Raw genomic sequence first — 12172 nt, 5'->3', positions numbered from 1 at the left:
GTATGTTTTTATGGAGTCTTAGCACGTTACGTTAGCAAATAATGCAGGAGTATTTATTTCTCTTGCTCAGTATTTTTATGTATAAAAATAAATGGGGAACCATCTTTCAAAGTAAACTGGAGCATTAGAATTTTTACCTATTTAAGTCAAGAAAAGAATGAGAAGCATAATTCATATAAATGAAATGAAAGCTGTAATCTCAACTGGTTGGCCCTAGATTATTTCTTTTTCAATGGTGATTTCTCTCAATACAAAGCTCACAATTTTGAGCCATTCAGATTTAGTATCTTCTTGCTTATATTTTACAAAAAACTCTTTAAATTCATACGGTTTACACTCATTCATCATTTTCAGTAATAAAAAGAAGAACAACATATTTACAGCCATTTAGTTATAGTTATTCTAAAAGTATTTGTTGTCGTCTGCAGATATCAACAGGTGCGTGAGCTTGGGCAGGTTATGCAAACTTTACATATGTTTATTTCCATGTAAAGGTGAAAGCAAAGTTAAAACAGGTCCATTTAAAGCCCTGTAGCACAGTGCCTGGCATTTAGAAAGCTCTTAAAAAGGTAGCTTGTATGACTTCCAGCATCACATTTACAGAATATTTTCCAGATCCAAGACTATGTTTCATTTTCCAGACTGCAGCCATCTTGGTTCTTTTCATAAAACTGGGTAATTTCTGCTGTCATCAGAATAATACCAGTATTTCTACCACCCCCATCATTCCCATCTCATACAATTATTATTTTTCTGTTTCCTGGACATTTTTATTTGGCAACAGAAAGTAAATTTCTTAACAACTGAAAAACAGGAAAAGTCCTTACTTACTGAAATGACGTGGAGGATTTCTGGCAGGGACTATATGTCAGCTGCTCTTCCTAAGACTTAAGAGACTATTTGATACGGTGGAAGAAATCGTCTTCCTAATTTCAGGGCTGCTTTCTCTGGCTGCTTCTATTCAGTTGCATCAGAAGCGAGAGACGAGAGGAACACTCGGAAGAGGGTTAGCCTGGGCGGAATGCTCTGAGGGTCCTAGCCGGGCTCTGCTCAGTCAAATAACATCATTTCTGTGGGTTCTAGTTTCCTGTTGTCTGTTGACGCAAACAAATGTCACTTACTGGCTTGTAATTTGTTTCTTGTTGTCCAAGTATTTTAAAGTACTGAGGGGCATTTTTCATGTTAACATGGAAAGTAGAACTCCTTTTTGTAATTCCTATAAACCTGGTACCCAGTAGCCTCTTTGAGTACTTTGGTGAGTACTTCGAGTACTTTGCTATGAAGCTTTGTGGGGAGAAATATGTTTTTCTGATGGATGAGATATATATATATATATATATATATATATATGTATATCTCATATATTTATATATAAATATATTTATATGCTATGTAAATTATAAAATTATATACATATATAATATATAAATATATATTTTATGTAAATATTTTATTGAAATCTATACTCATTGGCCCATCCATGTTTGCTCATATGGTTAGTGAGACTATGCACTGTGGCGTATACAGTGTTTGTTGAGATATCTTTTTAAAAGTTGACCATAAACATTTCATAAGAAGAAAAACAACACAAGATGGCAAAGTGATTGTCTGAGGAGGCTTTACAAATAGCCAAGAAAAGAAGAGAAGCTAAAGGCAAGGGAGAAAAGGAAAGATCTATCCAACTGAATGCAGAGTTCCAGAGAATAGCAAGGAGAGATAAGAAGGCCTTCTTAAGAGAACAATGCAAAGAGGGAAACAATAGAACGGGAAAGACTAGCGATCTCTTCAAGAATATTGGAGATATCAACGGAACATATCATGCAAGGATGCACACAATAAAGGACACAAATGACGAGGACCTAACAGAAGCAGAAGAGATAAAGAAGAGGTAGCAAGATTACAGAGAAGAACTGTACAAACAAAGGTCTTAATGACCTGAATAACCACAATCCTGCCGTGACTCACCTAGAGCCAGACATCCTGGGGTGTGAAGTCAAGTGGGCGTCAAGAAGCATTATATGAACAAATCTAATGGAGGTGATGGAATTCCAACTGAGCTATTTAAAGTTCTAAAAGATGTGACTGTTAAAGTGCTGCCCTCAACATGTCAGCAAATTTGGAAAACTCATCGGTGGCCACTGGCAAAGGTCAGTTTTCATTTCAATCCTAAAGAAAGACGATGCCACGAATGTTCAAACCATCCTACAAGTGTGCTCATTTCACATGCTAGCAAGGTAATGCTCAAAATCCTTCAAGCTAAGCTTCAGCATATGTGAAATGAAAACTTCCAGATGTACAAGCTGGGTTTAGAAAAGGCAGACAAACCAGAGATCAAATTGCCAGCATCCGTTGCATCATACAGAGCAAGGGGATTCTAGGAAAGCATCTACTGGTTCACTGACTATGCTAAAGACTTTGATGTGTGAATCACAACAAACTGTGCGAAATGCTTAAAAAGATAGGAACACCAGACCACCTTACCTGCCTCCTGAGAAACCTGTATGTAGGGCAAGAAGCAACAGTTAGAACTGGACATGGAACAATAGAATGGTTCAAAATTGGGAAAGGAGTACAACAAGGCTATGTATTGATGCCCTGCTTATTTAAATTCTACAAAGATCACATCATGCAAAATGCTAGGCTGGATGAATCACAAGCTGGGATCGAGATTGCTGAGAAAAGTATCAACAACTTAAGATATGCAGATGATACCACTCTAATGGTAGAAAGTGAAGAGGAACTAAAGAGCCTCTTGGTAAAATTGAAAGAGGAGAGTAAAAAAGCTGGCTTAAAATTCAACATTCAAAAAACTAATATCTTGGCATCCGGTCTCACCACTTCGTGGCAAATAGAAGGGGTAAAAGTAGAAGCAGTGACAGATTTTATTTTCTTCAGTTCCAAAATCACTGTGGACAGTGACTGCAGCCATGAAATTAAGATGCTTGCTCCTTGAAAGAAAAGCTATGACAAGCCTAGACAGTGTATTAAAAATCAGAGACATCCCTTTGGCCACAAAGATCCATATAGTCAAAGTTATGGTTTTTCCAGTAGCTGTGTACAGATGTAAGAGTTGGACCATAAAGAAAGTTGAATGCTGAAGAATTGATGCTTTTGAATTGTGGTGCTGGGAGGACTCTTGGAGTCTCGGACAGCAAGGAGATCAAACTAGTCCATCCTAAAGGAAATCAACCCTAAGTATTCATTGGAAGGAATGATGCTGTTGATGCTGAAGCTGATACTCCAATACTTTGGCCACCTGATGCAAAGAGCTGACTCATTGGGAAAGATCCTGATGCTGGGAAAGATTGAAGGCAGGAGGAGAAGGGGAAGACAGAGGATGAGATGCTTGGATGGCATCACCAACTCAATGAATATGAATCTGAGCAAACTCCAGGAGGCAGTGAAGGACAGGGGGGCCTGGCATGCTGCTGTCTACAAACTGGCAAAGAGTCAAATGTGATCAAAGTAACTGAACAATAATCAAGGATTTTTAAAACACTCATACAGTTTACTGTGTGAAGAAGAGGTGAATAATTTGTGAGAAAAAGCATGTGAAAAGACTACAGGGATCTTTCCTCTTTTAATAAAAAATAAACTCTCCTTATAGGATTGTCAGTCATTTTTTATCCTCAATTAGAGAAAGACTTGAACAAAAGGATCACTAGCATTATATAATGGTTTTAGTCAGTTCAGTCACTCAGTCATGTCTGACTCTTTGTGACCCTATAAAACCAGACGCCTGGCCTCCCTGTCCATCACCAACTCCTGGAGTCTACCCAAACCCATGTCCATTGAGTCGGTGATGCCATCCAATCATCTCATCCTCTGCCGTCCCCTTCTCCTCCTGCCCTCAATCTTTCCCAGAATCAGGGTCTTTTCCAATGAGTCAGCTCTTTGCATCAAGTGGGCAAAGTATTGGAGTTTCAGCTTCAACATCAGTCATTCCAATGAATATTCAGGACTGATTTCCTTTAGGAGGGACTTTAGGTTGGATCTCCTTGCAGTCCAAGGGACTCTCAAGAGTCTTCTCCAACACCACACTTCAAAAGCATCAATTCTTCTGCACTCAGCTTTCTTTATAGTCCAACTCTCACATCCATACATGACTACTAGAAAAACCATAGCCTTGACTAGATGGACCTTTGTGGACAAAGTAATATCTCTGTTTTTTAATATGCTGTCTAGGTTGGTCATAACTTTCCTCCCAAGGAGTGAGCATCTTTTAATTTCATGACTGCAATCACCATCTGCAGTGATTTTGGAGCCCCAAAAATATAAAGTCAGCCACTGTTTCTCCATCTATTTGCCATGAAGTAATGGGACCAGATGCCCATGATCTTAGTTTTCTGAATGTTGAGCTTTAAGCCAACTTTTTCACTCTCCTCTTTCACTTTCATCAAGAGGCTCTTTAGTTCTTCTTCACTTCTGCCATAAGGGTGGTGTCATCTGCATATCTGAGGTTATTGATATTTCTCCTGGCAATCTTGATTCCAGCTTGTGCTTCCTCCAGCCTAGTGTTTCTCATGATGTACTCTGCATATAAGTTAAATAAGCAGGGTGACAATATACAGCCTTGACGGACTCTTTTTCCTATTTGGAACCAGTCTGTTGTTCCATGTCCAGTTCTAACTGTTGCTTCCTGACCTGCATACATGTTTCTCGAGAGGCAGCTCAAGTGGTCTGGTATTCCCATCTCTTTCAGAATTTTCCACAGTCTATTGTGATCCACAGTCAAAGGCTTTGGCATAGTCAATAAAGCAGAAGTAGATTTTTTTTTTTTAACTCTCTTGCTTTTTTGATGATACAGCAAAGGTTGGCAATTTGATCTGGTTCCTCTGCCTTTTGTATAACCAGCTTGAACATCTGGACGTTCACAGTTCATGTATTATTGAAGCCTGGCTTGGAGAATTTTGAGCATTACTTTACTAGCATGTGAGATGAGTGCAATTGTGCAGTGGTTTGAGCATTTTTTGGCATTGCCTTTCTTTGGGATTGGAATGAAACCTGACCTTTTCCAGTCCTGTGGCCACTGCTGAGTTTTCCAAATTTGCTGGCATATTGAGTGTGGCACTTCCACAGCATCATCTTTTAGAATTTGAAATAGCTCAACTGGAATTCCATCACCTCCGCTAGCTTTGTTTGTAGCGATGCTTCCTAAGGCCCACTTGACTTCACATTCCAGGATGGCTGGCTCTAGGTGAGTGTGAATGATCATACCATCGTGATTATCTGGGTCATGAAGATCTTTTTTGTACAGTTCTTCTGTGTATTCTTGCCACCTCTTCTGAGTATCTTCTGCTTCTGTTAGGTCCATACCATTTCTGTCCTTTATTGAGCCCATCTTTGCATGAAATGTTCCCTTGGTATCTCTAATTTTCTTGAAGAGATTTCTAGTCTTTCCCATTCTATTGTTTTCCTCTATTTCTTTGCATTGATCGCTGAGGAAGGCTTTCTTATCTCTCCTTGCTATTCTTTGTAACTCTGCATTCAAATGGGTATATCTTTCCTTTTCTCCTTTGCTTTTTGCTTCTCTTCTTTTCACAACTATTTGTAAGGCCTCCTCAGACAGCCATTTTGCTCTTTTGCATTTCTTTTTCTTGGGGATGGTCTTGATTCCTGTTTCCTGTACAATGTCCCGAACCTCTGTCCATAGTTCATCAGGCTCTCTATCAGATTTAGTCCCTTAAATCTTTTTCTCACTTCCACTGTTTAATCATAAGGGATATGATTTAGGTCATACCTGAATGGTCTAGTGGTTTTCCCCACTTTCTTCAATTTCAGTCTGAATTTAGCAATAAAGAGTTCATGATCTGAGCCACAGTCAGCTCCCTGTCTTATTTTTGCTGACTGTATAGAGCTTCTCCATTTTTGGCTGCAAAGAATATAATCAGTCTGATTTCAGTGTTGAGCATCTGGTGATGTCTATGTGTAGAGTCTTCTCTTTTTTGTAGGAAGAGGGTGTTTGCTATGACCAGTGCGTTTTCTTGGCAGAACTCTGTTAGCCTTTGCCCTGCTTCATTCTGTACTCCCAAGGCCAAATTTGCCTGTTACTCCAGGTGTTTCTTGACTTCCTACTTTTGCATTCCAATCCCCTATAGTGAAAAGGACATCTTTTTGGGATGTTAGTTCTAGAAAGTCTTGTAGGTTTTCACAGAACCATTCAACTTCAGCTTCTTCAACACTATTGGTTGGGGCGTAGACTTGGATCACCGTGGTGTTGAATGTTTTGCCTTGGAAACAAACGGAGATCATTCTGTCATTTTTGAGACTGCATTCAAGTACTGCGTTTCAGACTCTTGTTGACTATGATGGCTACTCCATTTCTTCTAAGGGATTCCTGCCCACAGTAGTAGATATAATGGTCATCTGAGTTAATGGTGTCAAGTCAGATCTAAATGTGCAATTGTGAACAAATGTCCAAGAAATCCTTAGTGAAAAAGAAGTATAGAATATGGTACTACCTGGATTTTTTTAGATAACACATAAATTTTATGGTTTATTATTAGTTAATTATCTACTAGGATGTTCATTATAAAATACTCAGTTGTAGTGAACTTTCTATACATACACGCTTATGTACTTGTGCAAATATTTATTTAGGTTAAACCCAGAAAGAGAAGTGCAAAGTTCTGAGTCTATGTTTTTATTTAAGATATAATTTTTAAAGAATAAAAATGAAAATTAAATTCATAATTTTGTATTGATATGTCTGGTGAATGGAGTCAAATTTATTTTTCCAGGTTACAGGCCAACTCATCCAACAAAGACTCCACTTTCACAATATCCAGGTTCAGTAATTCTTTATCCTATTTCTAGTTAAGAGCTTTATAAGGTGCAAAAGTTGCTGTATGTGGGTGCAAAATCATATGTTTTATTTTACTTTGCATTACTTTAATTATCAGTGAGACTGAACTTTTTATTGTCTGCATTTATTCATGATTTTTGTTCATTTTTCTATTAAGTTTCTAAAATATTTTTTATTGTTCATTTGAACTTATAAAATCCTTTAATATGAAGTTTTTTCCGAGGGTTGTTAGTTTATTTTTTATTTATTTTGCTTTGCTTTCACTAGTCACTAGTTTTATATATGAATATATGTTTTTAAATATTACCAATGTATACAGAGTAAAAGGTGAGTTCTTCTTATCTTTCTATAGCCTATTACTATTATCACTCTTAATAGTTTAGGGTGTCTTCCTCATATAAAAGTAAACATTTCCAGATTAATTGGCTTTTTAAAGTATCTTTGAAATTAATTTCTCATTTTGATATCAGTTTCTCATTTAAATACTTTCTTCTCTGCAATTGCCTTCTTGTTTTTTGTCTTAATTTCACTGAGGCTTTCAAATGGCTAAGTCAAAAAATTCTCTTGGTAAATGTCACATTGCGCTTGAAACTATGCAGGTTATTTTCAAATATCTTTTGATAATGATTTCTAGCATAATTCCACAATAATAATAGAATAGACTCTGTATGATTTCAATACTTTTAAACCATGAAATTTTTCACCTTGTTTTATGTCATTGAATATGTTCCAGTGTCTCCTGGTTTATAGTCTATGGGAACTTGAATAGAATTTGTATCCTGCCTTTGTGTGAATATTATATAAATTTAATTACATTGAACTGGTTCATAGTGCTTTTCAGGTCTACTATATCCTTCTACTTTTCTGTCTAATCATCCTATTAACTTTTGAGATTTTGATATTGAAACTCCAACTAAAAATCTTAATTTATCTACTTAAAAAGTTATAATATATAGTAGAATTATATGTAACTTTGTTCTGTATTTGCCAAGTCTCCTGAAAATGTGTTTTTATGCTTTCATAATTTTAAGAAAATTTTAAAAATTAAAGCTAAAAACAAAAATAGTTTAAGGTGTCTTTGTATCTATTTCTATATATCAAAATCCTTACATGTGTAGCTACACATTTAATTTGATGTCTGTTTCTTTTTTTCTTAAGCAAAAATGACACCATACTGTTCACATTTTTCTGAAACTTGCATTTTTCTACTTAATGTCTTGTATTGGGATTATAGTTTGAGTTATTCTTATCCTTTTAAATGATGATTTTAATATGCACTGTTATATTTTATTTAACTATTCTCCTATCAGAGGCCACTTACGTGTGCAAAAGTTGTGTATTAATAGGTAACTGGATGTATGGATCTTTTGTCTGATAGGCTATTACTGTTGTGTCTTTCTTATAAAAGCTTCAGGATTTCCCCATGCCAAAATTATATAAACATATCAGTCATGCATACTGATTGCATTCTTTGGTACATCTGAAATTTATTATGATATGAAATGAGATTGGATCCCTCTTCACTCCACCCAACCCCCATCCAATGGCAAAGTGACACCATTTGTTGAATAACTTGTCTTTTCTCCCAAGTGTTTTGAGATCAACATTTATTTAATTTTTCATACCTCTTCAGCCAATTTAGTAGCATTAAATGTATTCACATTGGTGAACAACCATCACTACTATCTCTAAAGCTTTTCACCCCTTCGGAGTAAACTTTATACCCATTGTGAGCAATAATGCTTCTTTCTCCACCATCATCCCACCTTCAGTAGCCTCTATTCTGCTTTCTGTATCTATGAATTTAACTCACTAATTAAATGAGATACCTCATTTAATTAGAATTTTGCATGTGTCTTTTTGTGTCTGGGTTAATTCTCTTAGCATAATGTCTTCAAAGCTCATCCACCTTATATCCGAACTTTATTCCTTTTATGGCTGAAAATATTCCAGTGTTTGTATATACCACATTTTATTTGTAATTTCATCTGTCAATAGATACTGGGTTGTTTTTACCTTTTTACAATTCTAAATGATGCCTCTCAGAATATTGGCATCTAAGTATCTGTTTGGAGTCCCTGTTTTGAATTTTTGGGGGTGGGTATATACCATGGAGTGGAATTATTGGGTTATATGTTAATTCTTGTTTAATTTTCAGAGGAACTGAAAATACGGTCCTCCGTTTAAAAAAAAAAAAAAAGTTTTAAATTGGTTGCACCATTTTCATTCCCACCAGTGAAAAGTTTCTAATTTCTTGCCCTCTTTTCCAATACATGTTAATTTCTGGTTTTTATAATAACCGGAATTATCTATGTTAGTTAACAGGTGTGAAGTAGTATCTCATGACTTTTATTTGCATTTCCCTAATGATTAGCAATATGAGCAGGTTTTCATGTGCTACTTGGCCATTTATGTATCTTCTTTGGATAAATATCTATTCATGTCTCTTGCCTATTTGTAAAATGGTTTTTTGTTGGTGGTGTTGTTGAGTTTTAGAAGTGTATGGTGTATTTTGGATATTAATCCCTTATCATGTTTATTATTTGCAGATGTTTCTGCTTATTCTATGAGTTTCTTTTCACTTTATTAATAGTGTCCTTTGATACACAAAAGTTTTTAGTTTTGATATAGTCTGATATATCTATTTTTCTTTGTTACATGTGCTTTTGATGTCACATCTAAGAAATCGTTTCCAGTTCAATATTATGAAATTGTCCTCTTTATTTTCTTCTAAGACTTTTATAGTTCTATGTCCTTTGTTTTTTGATTCATTTTTAATTACTTTTTGTATATAGTATAACATAGATGTCAAATTTCATTCTTTGCATATGGATATCCAGTTTTCTGAAAATCATTTGTCGGAAAAAGCTACCCTTTCCCCTTTGAATGCTCTTAGCACCCTTGTGAACAATCACTTGAACCATATAAGCAAGGGTTTATTTCTGGGCCCTATATTCTATACCATTGGTCTGTATGTCTGTCTGTATACTAGTATTGTCTTGATTATTGTAGCTTTTTAGTAAGTTTTGAAATCTTCTTCATTTATTTAAATCTTCTTCACTTTCTTTCAGCATTTTTTATTTTATTTTTTATTTATTTATTTATTTATTTATTTATTAGTTGGAGGCTAATTACTTCATAACATTTCAGTGGGTTTTGTCATACATTGATATGAATCAGCCATAGAGTTACACATATTCCCCATCCCGATCCCCCCTCCCACCTCCCTCTCCACCCGATTCCTCTGGGTCCTCCCAGTGCACCAGGCCCGAGCACTTGTCTCATGCATCCAACCTGGGCTGGTGATCTGTTTCACCATAGATAATATACATGCTGTTGTTTCGAAACATCCCACCCTCACCTTCTCCCACAGAGTCCAAAAGTCTGTTCTGTACATCTGTGTCTCTTTTTCTGTTTTGCATATAGGGTTATCATTACCATCTTTCTAAATTCCATGTATATGTGTTAGTATGCTGTAATGCTCTTTATCTTTCTGGCTTACTTCACTCTGTATAATGGGCTCCAATTTCATCCATCTCATTAGTACTGATTCAAATGAATTCTTTTTAACAGCTGAGTAATATTCCATGGTGTATATGTACTACAGCTTCCTTATCCATTCATCTGCTGATGGGCATCTAGGTTGCTTCCATGTCCTGGCTATTATAAACAGTGCTGCGATGAACATTGGGGTGCACGTGTCTCTTTCAGATCTGGTTTCCTTGGTGTGTATACGTGTCTCTTTCAGATCTGGATTCCTCAGTGTGTATGCCCAGAAGTGGTATTGCTGGGTCATATGGCAGTTCTATTTCCAGTTTTTTAAGAAATCTCCACTCTGTTTTCCATAGTGGCTGTACTAGTTTTAATTCCCACCAACAATGTAAGAGGGTTCCCTTTTCTCCACACCCTCTCCAGCATTTATTGCTTGTAGACTTTGGGATAGCAGCCATCCTGACTGGCGTGTAATGGTACCTCATTGTGGTTTTGATTTGCATTTCTCTGATAATGAGTGATGTTGAGCATCTTTTCATGTGTTTGTTAGCCATCTCTTTCAGCATTTTTAAAATAGTTTTCAATGTACAAGTCTTTTATCTTCTTGGTTAAACTTATTTGAGTATTTTATTATTTTTTATGCCATTGTGAATTGAATTGTTTGTTTCCTTTCCTTTTTGGATTGTTCATTGTTAGTGTATAGAAATACTACTGTGTTTTGTGTGTTGATTTTGTGTCCTTCAGTTTTGCAGAATTAATGTACTAGTTCTAGCACTGTGTGCATTTGTGTGAATGTATGTGTGATCTTTAGAGAACTTTCTATGTGAAAGATCATGTCATCTATAAACAGATCATTTTATTTTTTCCTTCCAATCTGGATATTTTTAATTTCTTTTCTGCATAATAACTGTGACCCAAACTTCCAATATTATGTTGACTTGAAGTGGCACATGCAGGAATTCTGTCTTGTTCTTGACCTGAAAATAAAGTTTTAGTTGTTCAATATTGAGTATGATGTTAGCTATGAGTATTGTATAAATGGTCAGTATTATGTTGAGGAGTCTACTCCAGAGCAATTTCTAAATCACTTTTAAGCCCTCCTTTATCTAGAATCACGTTGAATTCAAGGCTGATTTTAAGAGTATGCTGATGATAAATTTGCTTGCTGTACATAGAGTTAGTCACAGGGCTATCAACAGACCAGAAGAATGCTAATGGCATTGAATATAATAATATAATATAAGATAAAATAAAAGTTATAATATTTAATGATGCAACTTTGAATGATAAACATTAATATAATTTATAAGGAAAATTAAATTATAATTATGAATTATGAAAAGGCACAAAACCAACAGCAATGAATTTATAGATCTTTATGATTTATTTAGTCTTCCTTTTAACTTACTTCCAATTTTTTTCCCCTAGGATATCCCAATCCTGTTGAAGAAATACCATCACTTGAAGACTTTGAGGATTTAGGTATTATTTTGATTATTAATAACCTGCATTATGAAACCTTAGATTTCTATATGGAAACATCATGGTTCAATCATTTGTAGGTAGGGAAGAAGCAATGTGTCACAAATAGTAATAATTGACATTTACAATTATTTTATTAATGCAGATACCATGACAAATGTTAAGTGGTGGTATATATAGACACATGTAGGTAATTTTCTCTAATCTGGTGAATTTCAATAGTGTTGATGTGCTTGTGTGCTAAATCACTAAGTCATGTCCAATTCATTGTGACCCCATGGGCTGTAATCCTGCCAGAATGCTGGAGTGGGTTGCCATTTCCTCCTCCAGGTGATCTTCCCAGTCCAGGGATTGAACCCTATCTCTTGCATGTCCTGCATTGGCAGACAGATT

General features: G+C 35.7%; 1 protein-coding gene across 1 annotated transcript in view; it reads left to right on the top strand.

Moving 5' to 3' along the window:
• The window catches only part of LOC136169421 (membrane cofactor protein-like), a 30253-nt gene extending 23433 nt beyond the window's left edge, over positions 1 to 6820 (top strand). The window contains exon 7 of the mRNA XM_065937178.1: positions 6741 to 6820. Coding sequence (XP_065793250.1) covers positions 6741 to 6820 — 80 coding nt within the window. The remainder of the gene's footprint in view (positions 1 to 6740) is intronic.
• The last annotated feature ends 5352 nt before the right edge of the window (positions 6821 to 12172 follow it).

Source organism: Muntiacus reevesi, chromosome 5, assembly GCF_963930625.1.
Source record: "Muntiacus reevesi chromosome 5, mMunRee1.1, whole genome shotgun sequence".
Lineage (NCBI taxonomy): Eukaryota > Metazoa > Chordata > Mammalia > Artiodactyla > Cervidae > Muntiacus > Muntiacus reevesi.
The sequence above is the reverse complement of the archived record's forward strand: the minus strand, read 5'-3'. Positions and strand labels throughout refer to the sequence as shown.